A 27,569-nucleotide genomic window follows, 5' to 3' on the forward strand; every position below is an offset into this window, starting at 1 on the left:
TATTGGACACGGCTTTTAAGGGGTTAATCAGCGGGGACACAGCGATCGGTCCCCGCTGTAGGAGCTGTGACAGCTGCTGTACGAGACAGCAGCTGTCACAGCTCCTGCATGTGTCGGGAGGACGGCCGAAATGGCCGTTATCCCCGCGACGTAATAATCCGTCGCTGAGCGCTAACGATACAGTTAGTGCGACGGATTATTACGTCGCTGAGCGCGAAGGGGTTAATGTTATGGCTGAACAGTGCATTCCCATGTATCCTACAATACAAGTTACATTTTAATCCTGTTCAGCTCGTTATTTTTCATAGATGGATTACCTCATTAACTGTAATGGCAACAAAATGGCTTTTTCATGTTGGCAAATATTACTCAATAGATCTGTGTATGGGTGACGTCCCAGGTCTGTGCTGAGAGTAATGAGGAACCACACCCGATGTAATGAATGCTTATATGATTACATTACCTATTTCTCCATCACAATATGGGCTTTATTGAATAAACTGTTATCAATGAAATATTGTGCTCTGGACCATTGGTCTCCGACCCGTGTCTCTCCAGTTGTTGCAGATCCACAATTCCTAGCATGCCTGGACATCCACCGGCTGTCAGTGCAAAATGGAAGTTGTAGTTCCACAACAGCTGGTGTTTTAAAATAATTGAAAATACATTCTGATTAGTTAATACTGGTTACATCATGTTCCGCTATCTTATCCTATACTAAATCAGCTATTACGTGTATTATTATAATACAGGTGGTGCAAACTTGACTTTTTCAATAGCTTTTATTGTGTTGAAGAGGTATTCCAGCCATAGGCTGGATTCACACTAGCATGTTATGTCCGTAAAGGACGGAACGTATTTCGGCCGCAAGCCCCGGACCGAACACACTGCAGGGAGCCGGGCTCCTAGCATCATAGTTATGTACAATGCTAGGAGTCCCTGCCTCGATGCGGGACAACTGTCCCGTACTGTAATCATGTTTTCAGCTACGGGACAGTAGCTCCACAGAGAGGTCGGGACTCCTAGCGTCGTAGATAACTATGATACTAGGAGCCCGGCTCCCTACAGTGTGTTCAGTCCAGGACTTGCGGCCGAAATACGTTCCGATACCATCTAGGCATGTGTCACTAAATCATGGTGCCTGCCCCCCCCCCCCCTGCGGTAAATGCAAGCAGGATCTTATTCATAGTTATACCTAAAGCTCAAGATCACTGTTGTTATTATTTTATTATATGGTGATGTATTATAGTAGTTATATTCTTGTATATAGGTGCAGGATTATAGTAGTTATATTCTTGTACATAGGGGGTACTATTATAGTAATTATATTCTTGTGCATAGGGGGGAAGTATTTTAGTAGTTATATTCTTGTACAAAGGGGGCAGTATTATAGTAGTTATATTCTTGTACATAGGAGCAGTATTATAGTAGTTATAGTCTTGTATATAGGGGCAGTATTATAGTAGTTATATTCTTGTATATAGGAGCAGTATTATAGTAGTTATAATCTTGTATATAGGGGCAGTATTATAGTAGTTATAGTCTTGTATATAGGGGCAGTATTATAGTAGTTATATTCTTGTACATAGGGAGCAGTATTATAGTAAGAGTTAAACTGTTTCAGCACCATGGGCAGTGACTTCCGATCCCAATATACATGAACCTGTAAAAAAAAAAAAGAAGTTCTCACTTACCGATAACTCCCGGCTTCTTCCTCCAGTCTGACCTCCCGGGATGACAATTCAGTCCAAGTGACAGCTCCAGCCAATCACAGGCCAAGCACAGGCTGCAGCGGTCACATGGACTGCCGCGTCATCCAGGGAGGTGGGGCCCGATGTCAAGAGAGGCGCGTCACCAAGGACGCGTCATCAAGGCAACGGCCGGGAGGGAAGTTCTCGGTAAGTACGAACTTTTTCTTTTTTTTTAACAGGTTTCTCGATATTGTGTTCGGCATTCACTGTCGAGGGTGCTGAAAGAGTTACTGCCGATCAGTTAGCTCTTTCAGCACCTTGGACAGTGACGGGCGTCGACTAGCCTCATCTCTATGATGGCGGCTGCGCGAAAATCACGCAGCCGCGCATCATACACGGATGACACACGCAGCTGTCAAGTGGTTTTTGCGCGCGCAAAACGCCGCGTTGTTTGCGCGCGCAAAAACGCAACGTTCGTCTGAATCTGCCCTTATTGTAGTTATATTGTTGTACATAGGGGGCAGTATTATAGTAGTTATATTCTTGTATATAGGGGCAGTATTATAGTAGTTATATTCTTGTATATGGGGGGTATTTTAGTAGTTATATTCTTGTATATAGGGGGCAGTATTATAGTAGTTATATTCTTGTACATAGGAAGCAGTATTATAGTAGTTATATTCTTGTATATAGGGGCAGTATTATAATAGTTATATTCTTGTATATAGGGGGCAGTATTATAGTAGTTATATTCATGTATATAGGAGCAGTATTATAGTAGTTATATTCTTGTACATAGGGGGCAGTATTATAGTACTTATATTCTTGTATATAGGGGGCAGTATTATAGTAGTTATAGTCTTGTACATAGGGGTTAGTATTATAGTAGTTATATTCATGTACATAGGGTGCAGTATTATAGTAGTTATATTCCTGCACATAGGGGGCAGTATTACAGTAGTTGTATTCCTGTACATAGGAACAGTATTATAGTAGTTATATTCTTGTACATAGGGGGCAGTATTATAATAGTTATATTCTTGTACATAGGGGCAGTATTGTGGTTATATTCTTCTAAATAGGGGCAGTATTATAGTAGTTATATTCTTGGATATAAGAGCAGTATTATAGTAGTTATATTCTTTACATAGGGGGCAGTATTATAGTAGTTATATGCTTGGATATATGTGGCAGTATTATAGTAGTTATATTCTTGTATATAGGGGGCAGTATTATAGTAGTTATATTCTTGTACATAGGAAGCAGTATTATAGTAGTTATATTCTTGTATATAGGGGCAGTATTATAATAGTTATATTCTTGTATATAGGGGGCAGTATTATAGTAGTTATATTCATGTATATAGGAGCAGTATTATAGTAGTTATATTCTTGTACATAGGGGGCAGTATTATAGTACTTATATTCTTGTATATAGGGGGCAGTATTATAGTAGTTATAGTCTTGTACATAGGGGTTAGTATTATAGTAGTTATATTCATGTACATAGGGTGCAGTATTATAGTAGTTATATTCCTGCACATAGGGGGCAGTATTACAGTAGTTGTATTCCTGTACATAGGAACAGTATTATAGTAGTTATATTCTTGTACATAGGGGGCAGTATTATAATAGTTATATTCTTGTACATAGGGGCAGTATTGTGGTTATATTCTTCTAAATAGGGGCAGTATTATAGTAGTTATATTCTTGGATATAAGAGCAGTATTATAGTAGTTATATTCTTTACATAGGGGGCAGTATTATAGTAGTTATATGCTTGGATATATGTGGCAGTATTATAGTAGTTATATTCTTGTACATAGAGGGCAGTATTATAGTAGTTATAGTCTTGTAAATAAGGGACAGTATTATAGTAGTTATATTCTTGTACATAGGAGCAGTATTATAGTAGTTATATTCTTGTATATAGGGGGCAGTATTATAGTAGTTATATTCTTGTACATATGAAGCAGTATTATAGTAGTTATATTCTTGTATATAGGGGCAGTATTATAGTAGTTATATTCTTGTATATAGAGGGCAGTATTATAATAGTTATATTCTTGTATATAAGGGGCAGTATTATAGTAGTTATATTCTTGTATATAGGAGCAGTATTATAGTAGTTATATTCTTGTATATAGGGGGCAGTATTATTGTAGTTTTATTCTTGTATATAGAGGGCAGTATTATAATAGTTATATTCTTGTATAATGGGGCAGTATTATAGTAGTTATATTGTTGTACATAGGGGCCAGTATTATAGTAGTTATATTCTTGTATATAGGGGCAGTATTATAGTAGTTATATTCTTGTATATAGGGGGCAGTATTATAGTAGTTATATTCTTGTATATAGGAGCAGTATTATAGTAGTTATATTCTTGTGTATAGGGGGCAGTATTATAGTAGTTATATTCTTGTACATAGGGGGCAGTATTATAGTACTTATATTCTTGTATATAGGGGGCAGTATTATAGTAGTTATATTCCTGCACATAGGGGGCAGTATTACAGTAGTTATATTCCTGTACATAGGAACAATAATATAGTAGTTATATTCTTGTACATATGGGGCAGTATTATAATAGTTATATTCTTGTACATAGGGGCAGTATTGTGGTTATATTCTTCTACATAGGGGCAGTATTATAGTAATTATATTCTTGGATATAAGAGCAGTATTATAGTAGTTATATTCTTTACATAGGGGGCAGTATTATAGTAGTTATATTCTTGTATATAGGTGGCAGTATTATAGTAGTTATATTCTTGTATATAGGGGGCAGTATTATAGTAGTTATATTCTTGTGCAATGATGGCAGAATTATGGTGGTTATATTCTTGTACATAGGGGCAGTATTATAGTAGTTATATTCTTGCACATACGGGGCAGTATTATAGTAGTTTTATTCTTGTATATATAGGGCAGTATTATAATAGTTATATTCTTGTATATAGGGGCAGTATTATAGTAGTTATATTCTTGTATATAGGGGCAGTATTATAGTAGTTATATTCTTGCACATAGGGGGCAGTATAATAGTAGTTATATTCTTGTACATAGGAGCAGTATTATAGTAGTTATATTCTTGTATATAGGGGCAGTATTATAGTAGTTTTATTCTTGTATATAATGGGCAGTATTATAGTAGTTATATTCTTGTATATAGGGGCAGTATTATAGTAGTTATATTCTTGTACATAGGGGGAGGTATTATAGTAGTTATATTCTTGAATAAAGGAGCTGTATTATAGTAGTTATATTCTTGTATATAGGGGCAGTATTATAGTAGTTTTATTCTTGTATATAATGGGCAGTATTATAGTAGTTATATTCTTGTATATAGGGGGCAGTATAATAGTAGTTATATTCTTGTATATAGGGGCAGTATTATAGTAGTTATATTCTTGTATATAGGGGGCAGTATTATAGTAGTTATATTCTTGTACATAGGGGGAGGTATTATAGTAGTTATATTCTTGAATAAAGGAGCTGTATTATAGTAGTTATATTCTTGTATATAGGGGCAGTATTATAGTAGTTATATTTTTCTACATAGGGAGCAGTATTATAGTAGATATAATCTTGTACATAGGGGGCAGTATTATAGTAGTTATATTCTTGTACATAGGGGGTAGTATTATAGTAGTTATATTCTTGTATATAGGGGGCAGTATTATAGTAGTTATATTCCTGTACATAGGGGGCAGTATTATAGTACTTTTATTGTTGTACTTAGGGGGAAGTATCAGTAGTTAAATTATTATACATAGGGGGTTTCTATTATAATAGTTATATTCTTTTGTGTGAGTACCAGTGTTATATTCGTTAAATTCTTGTCCATATCGGGGCAGTATTATAGTGGGTATAGTTTTGTTTCTAGGGAACAGGATTTGTTCTTTGGGCATTGCGATGTGTATAGACCCAGAACCTTACCACATGCATTAGTCCCACACTCTTACTTCTCTTGGTAAAGAGAGGGAGGTGTGCTTGGTATTATATATATTACTTCCTATGGGTGCTATTTATACCATCATCATATGAGAATTCTAAATTCAGGGTTCTCATTGTCTCGGGAGCTAGCGCCGCAAATCAACAACATTCTCACTGTTATGAGATTTATAGGACAAGATTGAAAGATCTACTTTATGCGTTACAGTTAATGGCCCAACCAGTGATAGCAATGGGGCACAGGGTTCAGAAGAGTATTGCCATCTCTTTATTATGGAGACCGGTGTCACGGTCACAGGCTATGTGGACCCACTAGGCCACGGGCAGTATCCGATGTGACAGAAGACACTGGACGAGGCAGAAGACACTCATCGCGGCAGAAGTCACTGGACGTGGCAGAAGACACTGGACGTGGCAGAAGACACTGGACGTGGCAATGACAGCAGGTGCAGTAGACACAACTCTGACACTAGTAGGCACAGGAGCAAGAACAGCACGGGATACAGGAACAGGTAACAGGGCACGGGTAACAACTGGAACAGGAAACACTAAGGGACCATTTGCAAGACCGACTTGGGATAACTAACAACGCTCAGGCAAGGATCAGAATGGCTGGGGCCTTCTTATAGACCAGGAAATCATGTGGTTGATGATGATTGTTTTACAGGTGCACACGCTGGCTCTTTAAGAGCGGGCACGAGCGTGCGCGCGCACCCTACGGGACACAGCAGACCGGAGCGGAAGTGAGCGCTGGCGTCTCCTATTAAGGAGTTGGGGCCCAGCGCTCACGGATCCATGGCTGCGGGCGTCGGGAGGGGATTAAACCCGATGGCCCCTGGCCGTGGACGCTACAACCGGTAGTGGTCACAGTGACCGAAACGCCACTGACATGTCCCTATGATATGTGAGTAGATAGGAAATTCCACACAATTGTGTACATTTGCTTTAAAATGCGAGCAACGATGCTTCCATGAAAGACAATCTTTGACACTTTTCAATAATTAGGTTATATCTCACTCAGCAGCCATGTTTACATCATAAATCCGCCAAACTGTTCCAAACTAAAACAGCAGATTAGTAGCCAGCTAGAGTGATGTTATATTCTGTGGACGTACTTGTTTCTTAATTAGTGCAGGCTAGAAAGTGCTAATTAGCAACATGTTGTCCTAATGACTCAATCTTCATGTCGTCACCAGTTTAAAGATGTGTAACTTCTCTCATAGAAAGTTGCTAGAGAGCTCAAAGTTTTTAACCACGTTCATCATTTACAATGAGGCTGTCCACATTTTACAATGCCTTTTTTGTTAGAAACGTCCCTCTCGAAAATAAGCTGATCACAGGGTGTCCTTCTGATGGGACCAAAAGTGATCATCTAAAATCTGTGAGGGTACCCAGCAGCAAGTGTTCAATTTCCCTGCAGCACCACCACTGGGGAAATGAAGTATTACATGATCCTCATGGCAGTTCTCTCCAGAACCCATCTTTATTAAGTTATGGATCACTAGGGAGGGTACTCGTACATCCCTATGCATGTTCAGGGCATTGTGGAATATATAGCAGAAAAACACTTTAATGTCCCGCACAAAGTAATAATCCACTACTAGGGTTCTCTAACCTCAAAGCTCTGTTAAATAAATTTAAAGGAAATATGTCAGCAGGTTTGAGCCCTCCAAACTGCTGACTGTGCGATATAGGGGAGGGCAAGGGCATTGTAACAATACTGTTTGTTTTGGTCGTGCAAGTTGCCTGACCGAAAAACCAACGTTTACTTTCCCCGACACTGCAGTCGCACGATTTCTTTTGTTTAAATAATGGTTAACAATTTAAAATATTCTACCGTTTTGTGTAGACAGCTCCTATGCAGAACTATGTGTTTTATTGATTGCATTCACCCTAATGGATATTGTCAATGGACTAGAAGCTAAAGGGAACTGAATTTAGCAGCAGATAGCTAGTATCATTCAAGTACTGTATATGCATGGGGAAATACCTAGAAGTGGAAACGTGATCTAAAGTAGGAGGGCAAATATTTTTCTGGACTTTAGGTAATTAGCTCCATTAGTTTAAAACATAAGCTTCTGCCCAGCTTGAAATGGCGGATAAAAGGTAACAAGAAAGTATATTTTGGGGTTAGTGTTACTTTAAGAGTTCACATTTATTTTCAAAAACTTTTCTATATCTTTTCATTGATATAGTTCAAAACATTTTTGTCATTTTTGTTTAAATATTATTTTGTTGCCCCTACCAGTTGTGTCATGATGTGGGTACATTGGGATTGGCGACTATGTATTTTGTTTATTTATTTAACGTATTCAGAAAAAAAATGTAAACTGCGCCTTCTCATATTTACACACATAAGTAATCCCCCCAGGAGATGTTTCTGTGTTTGCTGAAGCCAAGAGCTTCCTCCAGCTCCTGGCACTGGCGCGGTAAATTCATGCACAGGTGACAACAGAGCGATTACTACAGAACAGCTCAATATTATTGCTCATTGCTACTGAGACTTCGATGACGGGACACGGGAAGAAGGACCACCGCCTTTCCTTATTAGTAAGGGGCTCCACAGTGACAGGAAATTGTGGTAGCGAAGCAACAATAATTATTCCCTAATTTACGGTTAGAATTTTTGTGGTTCTACTGAGCTTACAGCATCATGGATCTATACGGTGCTGTACGTTTGGTTCAGTAGAACCACGGAGTTACATATGGCATAGATACACACATATACACACAGAAACATACATGCACAACTACATATACATACATACAAACACACAGAGATATATACATGCACACATACATATACATACAAACCTACACACAGATACATACGTGCACACCCATATATACATACACACACACAGATACATACATGCACAACTACATACAGTGAAGGAAATAAGTATTTGATCCCTTGCTGATTTTGTAAGCTTGCCCACTATCAAAGACATGAACAGTCTAGAATTTTTAGGCTAGGTTAATTTTACCAGTGAGAGATAGATTATATATATATATATATATATATATATATATATATATATATATTAAAAAAAAAATCACATTGGCAAAATTATATATATTTATGTGCATTGTACACAGAGAAATAAGTATTTGATCCCCTACCAACCATTAAGAGTTCAGCCTCCTCCAGACCAGTTACACGCTCCAAATCAACTTGGTGCCTGCATTAAAGACAGCTGTCTTACATGGTCACCTGTATAAAAGACTCCTGTCCACAGACTCAATGAATCAGTCTGACTCTAACCTCTACAACATGGGCAAGACCAAAGAGCTTTCTAAGGATGTCAGGGACAAGATCATAGACCTGCACAAGGCTGGAATGGGCTACAAAACCATAAGTAAGACGCTGGGTGAGAAGGAGACAACTGTTGGTGCAATAGTAAGAAAATGGAAGACATACAAAATGACTGTCAATCGACATCGATCTGGGGCTCCATGCAAAATCTCACCTCGTGGGGTATCCTTGATCCTGAGGAAGGTGAGAGCTCAGCCGAAAACTACACGGGGGGAACTTGTTAATGATCTCAAGGCAGCTGGGACCACAGTCACCAAGAAAACCATTGGTAACACATTACGCCGTAATGGATTAAAATCCTGCAGTGCCCGCAAGGTCCCCCTGCTCAAGAAGGCACATGTACAGGCCCGTCTGAAGTTTGCAAATGAACATCTGGATGATTCTTAGAGTGATTGGGAGAAGGTGCTGTGGTCAGATGAGACTAAAATTGAGCTCTTTGGCATTAACTCTACTCGCCCTGTTTGGAGGAAGAGAAATGCTGCCTATGACCCAAAGAACACCGTCCCCACTGTCAAGCATGGAGGTGGAAACATTATGTTTTGGGGGTGTTTCTCTGCTAAGGGCACAGGACTACTTCACCGCATCAATGGGAGAATGGATGGAGCCATGTACCGTCAAATCCTGAGTGACAACCTCCTTCCCTCCACCAGGACATTAAAAATGGCTCGTGGCTGGGTCTTCCAGCACGACAATGACCCGAAACATACAGCCAAGGCAACAAAGGAGTGGCTCAAAAAGAAGCACATTAAGGTCATGGAGTAGCCTAGCCAGTCTCCAGACCTTAATCCCATCGAAAACTTATGGAGGGAGCTGAAGATCCGAGTTGCCAAGCGACAGCCTCGAAATCTTAATGATTTACAGATGATCTGCAAAGAGGAGTGGGCCAAAATTCCATCTAACATGTGTGCAAACCTCATCATCAACTACAAAAAAACGTCTGCCTGCTGTGCTTGCCAACAAGGGTTTTGCCACCAAGTATTAAGTCTTGTTTGCCAAAGGGATCAAATACTTATTTCTCTGTGCACAATGCAAATAAATATATATAATTTTGACAATGTGATTTTCTATTTTTCTTTTTATATAATTATCTCTCACTGGTAAAATGAACCTAGCCTAAAAATTCTAGACTGTTCATGTCTTTGACAGTGGGCAAACTTACAAAATCAGAAAGGGATCAAATACTTATTTCCTTCACTGTATACACACACACACACACACACACACACACACACACACATATACATGCACAACTACATATACATACAAACCTACACACAGATACATACGTGCACATGTACATACAAATACACACACAGATATATACATGCACACCTACATACGCGCACACACACACATACATACATGTGCACCTATATATATATATACACACACACACACACACACACACATGCACACCTACATATACATACACACCGTTATATACATGCACCCCTACATATACATACACACTAACACACAGAGATACTTACCTGCATACATACATACCCGCATACATGCATATATTTACATACATGCATACATACCTTACATGCATACAACATAAGCACATATATGCAGACATCCATATACATTCACACATTTACTGTACATACACACACACACAAACACACACATGTATATGCCTACACACAGATTCCTATACACATACACACACACACACACACACATATACTGTACATACACCCACAATCACACGCATGTATATGCCTACACAGATTCCTATACACACACACACACACACACACACACACACACACACACACACACACACACACACACACTGTACATACATAAACAGACACATGCACACCCAAGTTACTTCAAGTTACTTGGCTCTACACAACAGGTTGTGATGATTCCACTTCTAGTCTGTACTTTGAGATTGGAGTATTTGAGCATATTCATAGCAACAATATACTGAGCTGAAAAATAGTCAAAGTTCAGCTATAAGGCCAATAAGCAGATCATAAGCTCTAAATATTTCTTATTCAGTATAGGAGCATCTTACATAGAAACTAATGCCCGTTTCACACCCAAAAGTCAGTACAGTGTTCAAAAACGTTCTACATTTTCTTCGAATCAGGCCATGATTTTGTGATGGAGACCATCTCCCTTGATTTTGTGACAAAGAAGGGAAATTCTGCAGCGTTTACGCACAATAAATTGACATGAGAATCCGCACTGCAGGTCAATTTCCGCACATTTTTTTGTGTATTTTTTTCTGTAGCGTATGTATGAGATTTATTCAAATATTATCTACTTTGCTGTTACTATAAGATGCTGCAGAATTTCCGCCCCATGTGCAGGGGGCCTAACAAGTAACTAGACAGAGCTGTGTGGTGTCAGATGGGCTCCGGTAAAGCAGGGTGCATTCGCATATTTTTCTATCTTGCAATTTTCTAATCAGGATCATTACTGTTTTATAACAGCGAGCCTATGTCTATGAGAGAACTGGAGAAAGCCGTGCAGGATGTTATGTACCTTGCGGGGAGCTGTATTTGTTTAACAAACTGGAAGAAGATAGATATCCATCTGTCAGAGAGGGAAGTGTTCTGAATGACTCAATCCCGGACCAGAACACTTCCTTTTTTCATGTATTTACTTTAATTTGCACCCTCTTAGGTAATGTTGGCAATGTCAGGTCAAAATGGGACGTGCTGCCGTAAATACTTATTATTGCACAAGTGTTCAGATATGGGGCTACTTCTGACGTTTGTTAACATGAGAGGAGTCAATGGCGGTGATCAATTTATAGAGATAGTGTCTCATGAGAAGCCGATTTTGTTCACATTACATATTAATTACATAGTAAGTAGAATTAGGGGCTATCGGCTTACGCATAAAGGAGGTCTCTCACACTATTGGGTTTTGCTCAATCAATTTTTTCCATCGCGGAGTATTCAGAATTCAGACGGACTGAATCACATCCTTAGCGCAGAATTAGGGGACATCTGCACTCGGTGGATCCCACTTACATTGGATTTTTTAATCGATTACTAGTTGATGAAATAAAGGTTTTTTATTTTCAATTGTTATTCTCTATAGAACCACACATCCTTCCCCCCCCCCCCTCTCCCTCTTCCCATTATCAATTGGTTTATTGAGAAAGTTCAAGGAAGGCATGGACGCCGTTCTTGAAAAATATAATATTACAGGTTATGAGTACAAGATTCTGGAGATGGGACGTTGATCCAGGGATTTAATCCGATTGCCGTTTTTGGAGTCGGGTAGGAATTTTTCCACAGGCAATAGTCATCCACCTGATGGGGGTTTTTGATTTCCTCTGGATCAACATGGTGGGATTATAGGTTGGACTTGATGAACCTGTTTCTTTTTTCAACCTTATCAACTATGTAACTATGGCTTAGGGTTTTGAAAAAGTTGTGCAAATTAATTATTTTGCCCTGCCTACTAAAAAGTCCCCCAAGTGCAGAACAGGGAGCCATGTCTCATGCTACCCAGCACATTGGTTTTCTTGAAATAATCCCATCTCAAAGGGGTTGGCGTTGTGGGCTATCTTGACATCAATCTTGGTTCTTCCGAATATCCAATGATTCATGGGTATGGGGGAAGCCACCACAGTTTTCATTGGACATTTAATGCCCTTTATCTTTAGCCCTTGTGCTGTAACCCATGAATAATGTAATTGTAGTTTGACCTTTGTTGTCCTGTTCTCCTTTCCCACCCATCTCTTCGTCTTTTACCATGATCCCACGGTGACATGAAGGTCCACATTCAAGGACTTTAGACATGGAAGTAGATGCGCTATGTAAACAAGTGTTCAGTTTTAGTAACTGTAAATGACATTTAATGGATTTAGTAGAAGATAAATGATGATGTGTAATGTGGAAACTCCCTGTAAATTTTTAGGACCTTTTACAGAAGAGGAACTGCCATGAATGCTTCAGGCGGGTAAAACATTATTGCCATCATAAAAGGAACTATTTGTATATTGATTATTCTACAGACTCATTAGAGACCTTGAGCAGGAAAGTCATGGACCCACTGCCCACGTCATACCGACAGCTCAACCAAACTGGGAACAGATCTACCACTGTTTAGGCCCTTTTACACCGGGTGGTTATCGGGCAGACATATGGCTATATAATGCTCATTGCTGATAATTGTCCTGTGTAAACGGCAGCGATCAGCAGATGAACGAGCAAACGCTCATTCATCTGCCGATCGTATAATTTAAAAAAAGTTTAATATTGTCGTTGTCGGCAGCGCGTCTCCCTGTGTAAATAGGTAGACGCGCTGCCGACATGATAATAATGTATAAGGACGAGCGATCAAAGTAACGAGCGCTCGTCCCCATATATAGCTCCGTGTGGCAGGAGCAAACAAGCGCTGATCAACGATGTCTCGTTGATCGGCGCTCGATGCACCGGCCAAAATCGGGCCTTTAGGGTCAATTCACACAGTTTTTTGGAAACCGCATTACAATCAGCGCCAAAAAACTCCCTAAAATTGCCCCCATTGATTTCAACGGGAGGCAGAGGCATGCTCGCGTAAAAAAAAAACTGCATGGTTTCTGCCTCTGACCTCCCATTGAAATCAATGGGAGGCAGGAAAAACCAGCGGCGCTCGTTTCGGAGTGTTTTTTCCAGTGTTTTTTGCCCACTAAAAAAAACACAGCAAAAAACATGAAAAAAAAAACAGTTCAAAATCTGCCTTAGGGTATGTGCACACACACTAATTACGTCCGTAATTGACGGACGTATTTCGGCCGCAAGTCACGGACCGAACACAGTGCAAGGAGCCGGGCTCCTAGCATCATACTTATGTACGATGCTAGAAGTCCCTGCCTCGCTGCAGGACAACTGTCCCGTACTGTAGACATGATTATACTACGGGACAGTTGTCCTGCAGCAAGGCAGGGACTCCTAGCGTCGTACATAAGTATGATGCTAGGAGCCCGGCTCCTTGCACTGTGTTCGGTCCGGGACTTGCGGCCGAAATACGTCCGTCAATTACGGACGTAATTAGTGTGTGTGCACATACCCTTAGAATTCCAGAAGGAATTCTGAGGCAGATTTTTTCTGCCTGCGAAAAAAAACTGTGTGAGCAGGGCCTTAACATTTGGCATTGTAATCTTCCCAAATTCAAGACTATATATATATATATATATATATATATATACATACATAACCGGTCAAAAGTTTGGGGTCACCCAGACAATTTTGTGTTTTCCATGAAAACTCACACTTCTATTTATCAAATGAGTTGCAAAATGACTAGAAAATATAGTCAAGATATTGACAAGGTTAGAAATAATGATTTTTATTTGAAATAATAATTTTCTCCTTCAAACTTTGCTTTGGTCTTGGAATGCTCCATTTGCAGCAATTCCAGCATTGCAGACCTTTGGCATTCTAGCTGTTAATTTGCTGAGGTAATTGGGATAAATTTCACCCCATGCTTCCAGAAGCCCCTCCCACAAGTTGGATTGGCTTGATGGGCACTTCTTGCGTACCATACGGTCAAGCTGCTCCCACAACAGCTCTATGGGGTTGAGATCTGGTGACTGCGCTGGCCACTCCATTACAGATAGAATACCAGCTAACAAAAAATAATGAAGGGAAATATCCAGAATCCCAGAATATTGTGGTTGGGGAGCCACACGGTGCCGTCCTAGTAACTAAACCAAAAAACAGTAAACCAAAAGACTATCCAGGACAAAACAGGTATAACCTGTGCTATATAAGCAGGTACTATCGTGAACATGATTTCCTGTCTCTGATGAAGTCCCAGCTGGGATGAAACGCGTAAGACGTATGCACGGTGGTGAGAGACGTCATCACACCGTTTTCCTCAGGCGTGGTTACCTGTAACTCCATGCCTCAAACCACGCTTGGTTTGTTACCTACTACCTTGGCCGGCGTTTTTTACTGGGTCTCTGGACTTGAGATTCCTAACCTCTACTACCTACGAGGTATGGGACACAACACCTAGAGGATATCAATTGGCTGTTTTAAATCCGAAGCAAGGATTTTGCATGCACGCTACAACAGCCCTCACCTGTACCCGGGAATCAATCCATCCTGTTACGGATAAGGAAGCAAGGAAAAATCCACTCGGTGTATGATCAGGAATCCGCCTGTTTGAAGGATCTGAAATGACCAAAAGTTCGTTCCTAAAGGTCAGATGTACATGGCTGTTCAAGTTGCATTGAAAGTTTAATAAAGATAAAGACCATCCATGGACTGATCTGCACGCAATAGATGAGTATGCGAAAAATCTGTGGATCATCTATATTCTCTTTGCTTATTCCTGGATGTGCCTTATTATTCTACTGTCTTGACCGGTTTGAATTTACCTGTTTCTCTTAGGCTGTAATTTGCTACATGCACCTTGCCGATATATCCTTTCTGTATCTCTGATATATCCTTTTGTATTTCCTTGAGCATTTTGATGCCTATATTTATACATACCTATTATTTCTCCTGGCCAGGTAGTTTTTAAATAGTTTTGTATTATTGTATATGCAATTGTGGGAATTGTTTGTATCACTTCCCCCCCCCCTTTTTTTCTATGTATTAAACTTATTTTTTATTACATTTATAGATATATTTATTATTTATATATCAATCATTTAATTTTCTTACCCAGATGAGTGCTTGTTTTATCCTGGATAGTCTTTTGGTTTACTGTTTTTTGGTATAGAATACCAGCTGCCTGCTTCTTCCCTAAATAGTTCTTGCATAATTTGGCGGTGTGCTTTGGGTCATTGTCCTGTTGTAGGATGAAATTGGCTCCAATCAAGCGCTGTCCACAGGGTATGGCATGGCGTTGCAAAATGGAGTGATAGCCTTCCTTATTCAAAATCCCTTTTACCTTGTACAAATCTCCCACTTTACCAGCACCAAAGCAACCCCAGACCATCACATTACCTCCCCCATGCTTGACAGATGGCGTCAGGCACTCTTCCAGCATCTTTTCAGTTGTTCTGCATCTCACAAATGTTCTTCTGTGTGATCCAAACACCTCAAACTTCGATTCGTCTGTCCATAACACTTTTTTCCAATCTTCCTCTGTCCAATGTCTGTGTGCTTTTGCCCATATTAATCTTTTCCTTTTATTAGCCAGTCTCAGATATGGCTTTTTCTTTGCCACTCTGCCCTGAAGGCCAGCATCCTGGAGTCGCCTCTTCCCTGTAGACGTTGACACTGGCGTTTTGTGGGTACTATTTAATGAAGCTGCCAGTTGAGGACCTGTGAGGCGTCTATTTCTCAAACTAGAGACTCTAATGTACTTGTCTTGTTGCTCAGTTGTGCAGCGGGGCCTCCCACTTCTCTTTCTACTCTGGTTAGAGCCTGTGTGTGCTGTCCTCTGAAGGGAGTAGTACACCCCATTGTAGGAAATCTTCAGTTTCTTGGCAATTTCTCGCATGGAATAGCCTTCATTTCTAAGAACAAGAATAGACTGTCGAGTTTCACATGAAAGCTCTCTTTTTCTAGCCATTTTGAGTGTTTAATCGAACCCACGAATGTAATGCTCCAGATTCTCAACTAGCTCAAAGGAAGGTCAGTTTTATAGCTCCTCTAAACAGCAAAACTGTTTACAGCGGTGCTAACATAATTGCACAAGGGTTTTCAAGTGTTTTCTAATCATCCATTAGCTTTCTAACACATTTAGCAAACACAATGTACCATTAGAATACTGGAGCGATGGTTGCTGGAAATGGGCCTCTATACACCTATGTAGATATTGCATTAAAAACCAGACGTTTGCAGCTAGAATAGTCATTTAGCACATTAACAATGTATAGAGTGTATTTCTGATTAATTTAATGTTATCTTCATTGAAAAAAACTGTGCTTTTCTTTCAAAAATAAGGAAATTTCTAAGTGACCCTAAACTTTTGAACGGTAGTGTATATATATATATATATATATATATATATATATATTTTTATATATATACAGACTAAGTGTATGTATGTGTATGTGTATATATATATATATATATATATATATATATATATATATATATAAAACCCTGTGCAAGGCTATAGGAAACCATATAAGGCCTCATTTATATGCCATAGGCACTCCATATGTCGCGATATGATGCTCAGTGTTGAGTCTTCACATGTGGTTGTTGTGCCCTATACACCGGTTTGCTCCATAATAGGGAGTCCGATGGAGCATACCATGATTGTTTTCTGTCAGACGCATTTGGAATCCGACAAATAAAACCTCTGCATGGATACGGAGGTACAGTAAGGCCCTATAGAAGTGTATCGTTCCCGTGTTATGGCACCATAGAACTTGGAGCTTGTCGTAATACTGCCATGTGCATGAGCTCTAAGGCTGATAATCATTGAGATATCTGTCTGTCCTTATAACATTGATCATAGGGTCCTATTGTAAAAAAAAAGTATAATGCACGAGCACAATATATGTTCTCTTACTGCATGCAGCTGGAATATGCTATTCATACAGTAAAAGAAAGGTATGCCGACACATACCTCCCTGATGTATGCCAAAAGAAGAATCTATTGGGATACATCAGTCGATAGGACCCTATGAATACATTCAGCATATGCACCGGGAGTGTATATACCAAACGTGATGTGAATAGAGCCGAAGATCCAGACAATCCATATTTATTCCGGTTGCTTCATCATTTCACTGTCTAGACCAGGAGTCTTTAAAGTGTAGCTAAATGTTTGACAAACTTCTGACATGTCATAGTGACATGTCAGAAGTTTAGATTGGTGAGGGTCCGAGCACGGAGACCCCCACCAATCGCTAGAGCGAAGCAGATGAAGAGCTCGTGTGAGTCTGTACACTGATACATTTATTTCCGGAAAAAGCCGAACAGACACGAAGCGGCTGAGCGCTCACACGAGGGCTTCAGCTGCTTCGTTTTAGCGATTGGTGGGGGTCTCAGTGCTCGGACTCCCACCAATCCAAACTTCTGACAGGTCACTATGACGTCAGAAGTTTGTCAAACGTTTATCTACACTTTAACTTATAGCTCTCCAGCGTTTGTGAAATTACAACTTCCAGTTTGCCCCCTGTCGAGGAATGCTGGGAGTTGTAGTTTCACAACAGCTGGAGAGGCACAGGTTTAAGTCTAACCAAGATTTAAAATACGTCCACTACCCTCCGCCCACCCCTAGAAAAACATGATTGCCCTTATTTTATACTGGTAAATGCCTTAATTTAAGAAAATTTCCTCTTTTAAACAACATTTTTGTAGTTTTGAAACTTGAAGCATCAAAAAAATGTTGAGTAACTTTTCAAATATATTGCTTTCTACATTTTATACTGATTTTGAGTTATTTGATGTTTTCTCCTCCAATAATATCCAAAGTTAAGTAGAGCATTGGTCTAATTTCCTCTTACCGGAATGCAGTGTATTGTGAGAGGTCAGGTGACAATTAGGCCTTATTTACACGAGCGTGGCGCACATCGGACGTGAAAAACTGCAGTGCGGGACGTGATGTCTCGCATCCCCTATAGATGAGAGTCTATGGAGGGATGTGTGACGCATGAAAAGATAGGACATGTCCTATTTTCTCACGGACCCTTCACACGGTCCTTTGAAACAACGGCTGTGTGAACGGCCCCATTGAATTACAAAGGTCTGTGGGACGGCCGCTGTTTCAACGGCCGTCACACGGACATTTAACACGCTCGTGTAAATAAGGCCTTACACAGTTAGAGCTAAACTGACATGATTATCTCAGGAGAGCACTAAGGCTATATTCACACGCTTACTAAAAAAACGTCTGAAAATACGGAGCTGCTTTCAAGGGAAAACAGCTCCTGATTTCCAGAAGTTTTTTATTCAAAGTCGCATTTTTCGCTGCGTTTTTAACAGCCGTTTTTTGAGCTGTTTTTATAGTCTATGAAAATGGCTCCAAAAACGTCCCAAGAAGTGCCATGCACTTCTTTTTTTTTCGTGGCTGTTTTTTTACGCGGCCGTTTTTCAAAACGGCCGCGTAAAAAAACGGCCTGTCAGAACAGAACCACGTTTTTCCTATTGAAATCAATGAGCAGATGTTTGGAGGTGTTCTGCTTCCGATTTTTCGGCCGTTTTTGGCCCGAAAAACGGCCAAAAATAATCCATGTGAACATACCCCTAAGTAGCAATTTGCAGAATTGGTACTTGCACTTTGAATGTGAACGGAGAATAAATCATAACGTGATCAGTACAAAATAAATAGAGTATAATACTGCCACTAATATGTTATACTGACCAATCAAATAAGATCTTGCAGTGAACATTGTTATAACGTTACTGTAAGCTTTTATCTGATTGGCTGCAATGGACATGGGCAAATTTAGGGGGGTTTTCTGGGCCCAACAAATTTCCCTCTGAGCAGTTTAGTTGAAACCATTAGTTTTTAATGAAAAAAACTTATTTATGTGGCCACTAAGAGGAGCTATTTGATAGGAGCTTAATACAGCTCCCCCTAGTGGTGACTGCAGGCAGGGAAAATTGTATTATTTTACTCTATGGCTGTGTGGAGGAAGTGGGGAATTTTGAGCTCTGTAAGATTTCTTGATTGACTGCCTGATTAGAACGATTAAAATTGAATTTTATTAGTATATTATAAAATATGGCTCATATAGCCCAATAGTAACATATATTCAGGCTCAGACAAGGTAGTCAGGGATAGGAGGTGGTGAGACTCTCTTCTTATAGTATACAGCCCTGACAGCAACTTGCTGAGAGAAAATAATTCCAGCCCACCGGGCTCACAACAAGTGGTCAGAGAGAAGAGTTAGTCCTGTTGACAGACTAATCTTGGACAATTCTCCGAACCACCGCTGCATTAATTAGGACCAATTGGGTTGTCCTAATTAATGCAGCGGTGGCATTATATAATGCAGTATAGTGTAATAAAATAGTGTTAAAGGCTATGTAAACTTTTATACAGTTTTTTTGTTTATTTTTAATAAAAAATGTCTATCAGTGTGTTTAGTGCAACTTTCAAATTAGTTGTTATCAAAAATTATTTTGACTTTTTTAAATACAGCTGCTTTGTATCCTGTATACAGAGCAGCTGTATCGTGCGCTGAAATCTGAATCCGTCAAGTCAGCGGGACTGACGGGTTCAGCTGTTATCAATCACATCTAAGTTCATAACAGGACCTGCTGTCCCTGAACCCACCAGTCCTGCTGACCTGACAGATTCAGGTCTCAGAGTTAGGCCTGATTTACACGAGCGTGTGCGTTTTGCGCGCGGAAAAAACGCAGCGTTTTGCGTGCAAAAAAAGGCACTTGACAGCTGCGTGTGTCATCCGTGTATGATGCGCGGCTGCGTGATTTTCGCGCAGCCGCCATCATAGAGATGAGGCTAGTCGACGTCAGTCACTGTCCATGGTGCTGAAAGAGTTAACTGATCGGCAGTAACTCTTTCAGCACCCTCAACAGTGAATTCCGATCACCATATCGAGTAACCTGTTTAAAAAAAAAAGAGGTTCGTACTTACCGAGAACTTCCCGGCCGTTGCCTTGGTGACGTGTCCTTGGTGACGCGTCCTTGGTGACGCGCCTCTCTTGACATCTGGCCCCACCTCCCTGGATGACGCGGCAGTCCATGTGACCGCTGCAGCCTGTGCTTGGCTTGTGATTGGCTGCAGCTGTCACTTGGACTGAATTGTCATCCCGGGAGATCAGACTGGAGGAAGAAGCCGGGAGTTATCGGTAAGTCAGAACTTCATTTTTTTTTTTTACACGTTCATGTATATTGTGATCGTAAGTCACTGTGCAGGGTGCTGAACCAGTTTAACTATTTCAGCACCCTGGACAGTGACTGTCTCCTGACGTCGCGTACCGCAACATTTTTTGCCGGGTTCGGTCAAAATGAGTTCGGCCGAACCCGGTGAAGTTCGGTTCGCTCATCTCTAAGACACTCGGTTTGGATGTTTGTAAACAGAAAAGCACGTGGTGCTTTTCTGTTTACATTCAGAGTTTGACAGCTCTTGCGCGAATCACGCAGTTCGCAGGGAAGTGCTTCCGTGCGACCTTCGTGGTTTTCACGCACCCATTGACGCACCATTGGGTGCGTGATGCGCGAAAAACGCACGATTATAGAACATGTCATGAGTTTTACGCAACGCACTCGCGCTGCGCAAAATTCACGCATCGTCTGCACTGCCCCATAGAGTAATATAGGTGCGTACGACACGCGTGAAAAGCACGCGCGTATATTACGCTCGTGTAAATGAGGTCTTAGATACAGCTGCTCTGTATACAGGATACAAAGCAGCTGTATCTCAAAGTACCACTTATTTTTAATAAAATCTAATTACAAAGTAGCACCAATCACACTGATAGACATTTTTATTGTAAAAAAAAAAAAAAAAAAAGATTTTAAGGGTTTACATATCCTTTAAGCAATAAACCACCCTGGACCACCACTGATATTAGATATTACCCCATAACCATCCTAGACCACCATAGATAATGCATATCAGTATTAACCCCTAGACCACCAGAGATACTAAGCTTGTCCACTCTAGACCTCCAGGAATATTACAGGAATATTGTCACTAATCCCTGAAACAACCCTATGTAAAGATATGTGATATAGTCCAGTGAGAATAATTAATGGTAAAGGGGGAAGGGGGTGTTTTGCCATCTTTGTCATGGTCCCCAACGCACTTGGAACCCTTTCCCCTTTAAAATGGACAAGACAACATTATGCTACATTCATATTAAACCGCTTAACGTTTCCCATGATATCTGTGGGTAAATAGTGCTCACCCCCCTCCATATATTATACTTATAACCTCTGTCATATCCATAGGCGCTTCTCTCTGGAGCCCACATATAAAAGGAACATTTATTTATAGGATAATAGCCTGAATGGGACGCACTTCTCCTATGTAAGAAAATAACTTTACTTCAGCCTATGTTATTCCAGAAGAGCAAGCTGTGCAAAAACCTGGCAGACTATGATCTAATAGGACTATATTTAGAGATGACAAAAAAGTAGGAGATAATTCCATTCACCATTTAGTAACCAAAGAACATTGAAATACGGTAAAAAGTAGAATAATTGGGACCTGTTATCCGGTTGATGCTGATGTCAGCCATATCCTGGTGTACCCACCCGTGTCCCATTAGACAGAGCAAAGAGTCACTGTAAAGAGCAACATGGCATCCATTGATTTCATTGGTCGCTCTGCAACATTAGATTTTCCCTGCAGAAATGTGTAAGTGCCACCAGTGTCAGCCGAGATCACGGAGGAGGGTTCCAGTAGCCAAACATTTGATGACAAGGCGTAGTCTCATTGGGCAATGTCAGGTTATGGCTCTGTTCACATCGTGTCTTGGCTTTGCTTTCAGTGCGTGACACAGTCGATGGTACATTTGTCAGAACCATAGGGGTCTACTTTAGTTTATGGGCTAGGACCATTTCCCGATGCATAAGCAAAACAGGTCCAAAGACCACTATGGGCCCGACGGATGCCAATGGAGTGTTCTTTTGGCATTTGCTGGGCAGGTATATGTCGCATAACTTTTTTTATTGGGTAGGAAAGAGTAGCCTGCTGCGCTTTACTACACAGTGGGTCCTCTCAAAAAATATATAGATGTATTTTTTTTACAATGGAGGACTATGGTCGATGTCTGCAAATGTATGATATACAGTTGGCTTTATGTCTGGAATATACATCCGGAGAATTTCTAGACATATGCACCCAACGTAAAGCCAAACCCAATGAGAATAGGGAAAGGGGGGTTGTGGTATACGGCTCCTGATGGTCCGTGGTACATTCCATATCAGGTTCGCCTGGTGGTCATTGGTACATATAACATCAGTTCGCCTGGTGGTCATTGGTACATCTTTGGCATTTGTGTAGTATTGCAGTAGATCTGTGCCTATGATAGGTGTTGGTTCTAGGACCCCTTCAGTAGCTGCTATGATGGGAGTTTTCATCCTGGTACCATTGTGTTAATGGGTGGGAGAAGGAGTCCCGTTGTTATATTACCTCCATAACCCTTTTGTCATCATTCATCTCGACCTGAGAATAATTTGGAATGAATTACAATGTGCCTGGGTTTATGTACCTGCACAGTTTGCAAACAGGGAAATGCAAACAAGTAGCTTGAACAATACAGGTCTGTGTCAATAGTCTCCTGATCACTGTACGATGCAGCATGGCGTGGTTTATCGGAGCTGAATGTGCACTAACCCTGGCGGATTTATGTGCAAGACAAGTATCAGTGACCCAAAAAGGGGGATAGAGGATGATGTCATCAGTTATAACTTGTTTTACAATAATAGTACAAAAAACTAATAAAAAAGCCCTGCATCATCCAATAGTACTGTATGTATACATTGCTATAGTCATTGACTTACGAACATGTAATATGATCATGTCACTAATGTCGACTCATCACTTCAGCCATATCAGTATTTCTCAAGTAGGGCCATAAAATGTCTAGAATCCCAGAAAGTCCCCTTTAAAGGTAAAGTCTGGTTTAGAAAACCCATTTTCCCTTACCCTTTTAGGTGATCGTGAGTAAAGAGGTCGTCTCATCAGACAACCTCTTCATATTGCAGCCGGCTCCCAGGACCTCCGGTAAACAGCAGATTTTGCCAGTGGAAATGTAGCATCACATGGTGGCCATTCAGATGAATGACCTGGCATATAATAAATGGAAAGCTTGGGTCCGCCAGAACATGGGCCGCTCTCCGTTCTGGCTCATACAAGCAGGTCCTAATTTGGAGATTCCCCTCTATAACATCCATATTCCCTAATAGGGCATATGGACAGGGGTTGTCTTGATGAAGCAATCTCTTTAATAGAGGGGGTCTCCCGTTTAGAATTGTGGAACTAGGATCTCCATAAATTACACAGATAGCTCATTGATTTCAATGGAAAACCTGTTTTTTTTTTTTAGAACAGCCCCCCAAGATAGGGTGGATGTTATGCTGCTGGGTCCCTCAGCTATCAGCTGCAATGGAAACAAGTGTGCTCAATTCCCCTAGAGCGCCACCACATGGAAAATGAAGCATCATGGATAGTTGTATGTGTGAACCTTAAGCATTTTGATCTGTCTATTAGATAGGTCATAAAAGTAAAATAGGTTGGGGTCTGACCTATGTCTTGCTGAGAACGCGAGGTCCCAAATTCCTTTGGCCGAAGAGCAACGTGAACATGTCCCGTCCTTCTCCATAGTGCAGCAGTACATTATAAATTGGATGTTTCCACTATCCTAGTCATGGTAAAAAGTTTCATGCTGTGTTAACATTTTTCTCCTTTTTTCCTTTTTTTGTTCTTGTAAAGTATTTGGCACCTGCTCTACACTGAAACTTACGGCACCATCCCCAACCATACACGGCATCAAGGGACAGCCTCTTACGTTGCCCATCCATTATGACGTCAACGCTCCGGCATCTGGGGTTCAGATCATATGGATGCTTGAAAGGCCGTCGGCTCCTCCTGCGTGTCTGCTGACATCGTTCAATGACACGTTTCTACCAGATCTGGAATTTCAGCACAAGTTTACAATGAATCCACCAAATGCCTCCTTGCTGATAAATTCATTACATTTGAGTGATGAGGGAAACTACACTGTCAAAGTCAACATACAAGGAGAACCCACCATGTCAGCAACGCAGAAGATTGAAGTCACCGTGCATGGTAAGTGGTGCTTCACTTTAAAACAAAATTTTACCAGTAAAAAAAAAAAATCCGAATTTTTTGGCCGTTAAAAATTATACAGGTTGCCTACTGGAATCTGTCAACACTGTGTTGACAACTCCACCCCACAGCTTGGCTGAGATCCTGTAAGGCTTTGTACTGTGCATGGTTGGAGAAGGCAGACAGTAACTGCTGTTAACAGTACATCTACCAAATGACCTTCAGCAGGGCATGCTCCATGCAGACACTGACTAAGTAGGGGCTGAAGGGATATGTGAGCTATGAGCTAAAAGGAAAACAGAATACTGAATACAACTCAAAATATTTTTCGTGCCGTTTGGGCTTATGGTAGAGTGGACTTGTCCCATACATACAGCAGCATAACATAGATCCTCTTTAAACTGCAAAAAAGGCGCTACACTAGTCAGCATAGGCAGTGAATAACTGTAGATGGATTAGATACTTACGTTAAACATGAACAGCTTTGACTGCTAAGTGCATCTATAGTAGAGCAGATCACTGACGATCTTTTTTAAGTTCAGAGGTGTAACTATAAGGGTGAAGAGATAGCAGTCGCCCCTGGGTCCTAGTGTGTGAACGTGCCCAATGGTCCGAATGTCGAATAATAGTCCGCCAGTTCTATAAATAGCACTTGATAGTTGTAGGACCCTTAAATATATTTAACATAGTGGCCACGAAGCTTCAAGCTACACCTCTGATTTAGTCACTTATAGTTTAGAAACATTACACCCTTTTATCCAACATTTTGTAGGTTTGAAAAACAAAAGGTGGTGTTTAGAGACGAGCGAATCGATTCTACACGAAAAAAAATTAGTTACGAATTTCCCAAAAGTTTTGGATTTTAGCAAATCTGAAAATTTTGGTATTTGTCCAGCACGAATCACTCAAAATGGCAACCGCCATTTTACAGATCAGAAGAAAACAAGAAGAAAGAGAGGAAGGATCACATGACCTCGAGCGGCATATGTCTAATAGTGCCCCCCAAAATTGGCGTATTGTTCTGCATCAAGCATAGAGGATACTTAGAAGCTACGTCTAAAAAATGATTGAAATGTTTTAATAAAAATCAATTAAAAAAAAAACATTTAAAAACACCTAAAACATAAAAAAAAAAAAAAAAAAAAAAAAAGACCATCAAGGTGTCCATAGCCTTTATACCAGTAGTACATGAATATACAAGAAATATCCTATTGACGCCTTTCCCACCTTCCGGCAACCTGTTGTGCCCCTTTCCCTGCCTGCAGGCTCCCTGTAAATGTTCAGAAACCTCTCCAGCAGCCAAACATTTGTAAAGACGGGGAGGAGGGAGATGCAGCTGCAGTTTCTCTGGCGCTCAATGTTTTAGTGAAACAGCATGAGACGTAGGGGATGCTGATAACAGCCCAGGCATCACACCAGAAAGAGCCACAGATCAAGCAGGCGCCAACTGTACAGGCAGCGCGCCACTCTATTTACATAGCTGGCTATGGCACGCTACGCTATTTATGCAACGTGACGCTCTAAAAGTAGTGTATTAAAGTGGCGCGCTACATAAATAACGATCCTGAAAAGAGAACCCCACCTCTATTATTTAGAATTTCCTCGCAGTGTATATGAAAATTTTATTTATAAACTGGAAACCCCTTTAACTATCCTCTGAGTTTTATCATACAAAACTGCGAGCTTAAAACCAAATCTGAAATGACACAAATGATACAACGCAAAGGTTCATATACAAACTAACACAAGAGTTCTCTTCTGATTATGTACCGGCCAGACATTTTTGTGGTATTTGCTCTAGATTCGGTTTTTCAGGTGTAACTTTTGGAACAATAGTCGGTAAATAGTAGATATAAAAACAGTGTGAATACGACATCTGTTACTCCTGGTCACAGTCCATGAGCAAATACAACACGCGGCATGAAAACCATCATTTACATGAACGCTATCTGAGAAATATACAATGTCAACAAGCCTAAAATAATCTAGTTAAAATGAATATTTCCAATAATACGGTAAACTACCAAAAAAACTAAAAATAAATGGTAAAATAAAATACAGATTATTGGAATTTTTGGTATATTGTATTTTTCCCCTATGCATCTCCAGTCCCAGATATATTTGAAGCTCCTGGGCCCCAATGCAAAATATGTAAGAGCCCCCCCCCCCACCTACCATGTGCCATTTATAATACTGGTGTCTGTCTACTTATGTGGCAGAGGGGCCTTTAGCCCCCTCAGGTACCAGGGCCAATTCTACTGCTACAACAGACTGCCGCCCACCATACTATATAGTTCTGTATTCAGAAAATACCAGTCCATCAAGCTACTGCGTGCTAGTTTATCAGTGGAATTATTGTTTGTTGGATATCTAAAAAAATATGTATATAAAATGTTTAGATAAAATCTGCAATGTAAAATGAATGTAATGTAAAAACGTATAATACAGAAAAATTATAAGGGTATGTGCACACGCTAGCTGGCTTTTACGTCTGAAATTACAGACTGTTTTCAGGAGAAAACAGCACCGTCGTTTCAGACGTAAAAGCTCCTCCTCGCATTATGCGAGGCGTCTTTGACGGCCGAACATTCGAGCTGTTCTTCATTGAATTCAATGAAGAACAGCTCAAATTACATTTCAAAGAAGTGTCCTGCATATAATGTATAGAAGTGTCCTGCATATAATGTATATAAATGTCCTGCACTTCTTTGCCGAGGCAGTCAATTTACGCGTCGTCGTTTGACAGCTGTCAAAAAACGACGCGTAAATTACTGGTCGTCGGCACAGTACGTCGGCAAACCCATTCACGCCTGAAAATAGGTCGTGTGAACCCAGCCTAATTGTATCTGTAATATTGTTACTCATAATAATAATGATAATAATAATAATAATAATATGGACCTTCTAAATTTTGGTTAAATGTTTTTAAAAAAATACAAAAGACATTTTCATCACATAGTTATTATTTTT

The 27,569-nt window shown here is 40.3% G+C and overlaps 1 protein-coding gene across 1 annotated transcript in view; it reads left to right on the forward strand.

Annotated features, from left to right (window-relative positions):
• Window positions 1–27,569, forward strand: part of HEPACAM2 (HEPACAM family member 2) — a 97,687-nt gene that overhangs the window by 21,512 nt on the left and 48,606 nt on the right. The window contains exon 2 of the mRNA XM_075827719.1: window positions 24,243–24,599. Within this exon, the coding sequence (XP_075683834.1) occupies window positions 24,243–24,599 (357 nt within the window). The remainder of the gene's footprint in view (window positions 1–24,242; window positions 24,600–27,569) is intronic.

The sequence above is a fragment of the Rhinoderma darwinii genome, chromosome 5, assembly GCF_050947455.1.
Source record: "Rhinoderma darwinii isolate aRhiDar2 chromosome 5, aRhiDar2.hap1, whole genome shotgun sequence".
In the NCBI taxonomy this organism is placed as follows: domain Eukaryota; kingdom Metazoa; phylum Chordata; class Amphibia; order Anura; family Rhinodermatidae; genus Rhinoderma; species Rhinoderma darwinii.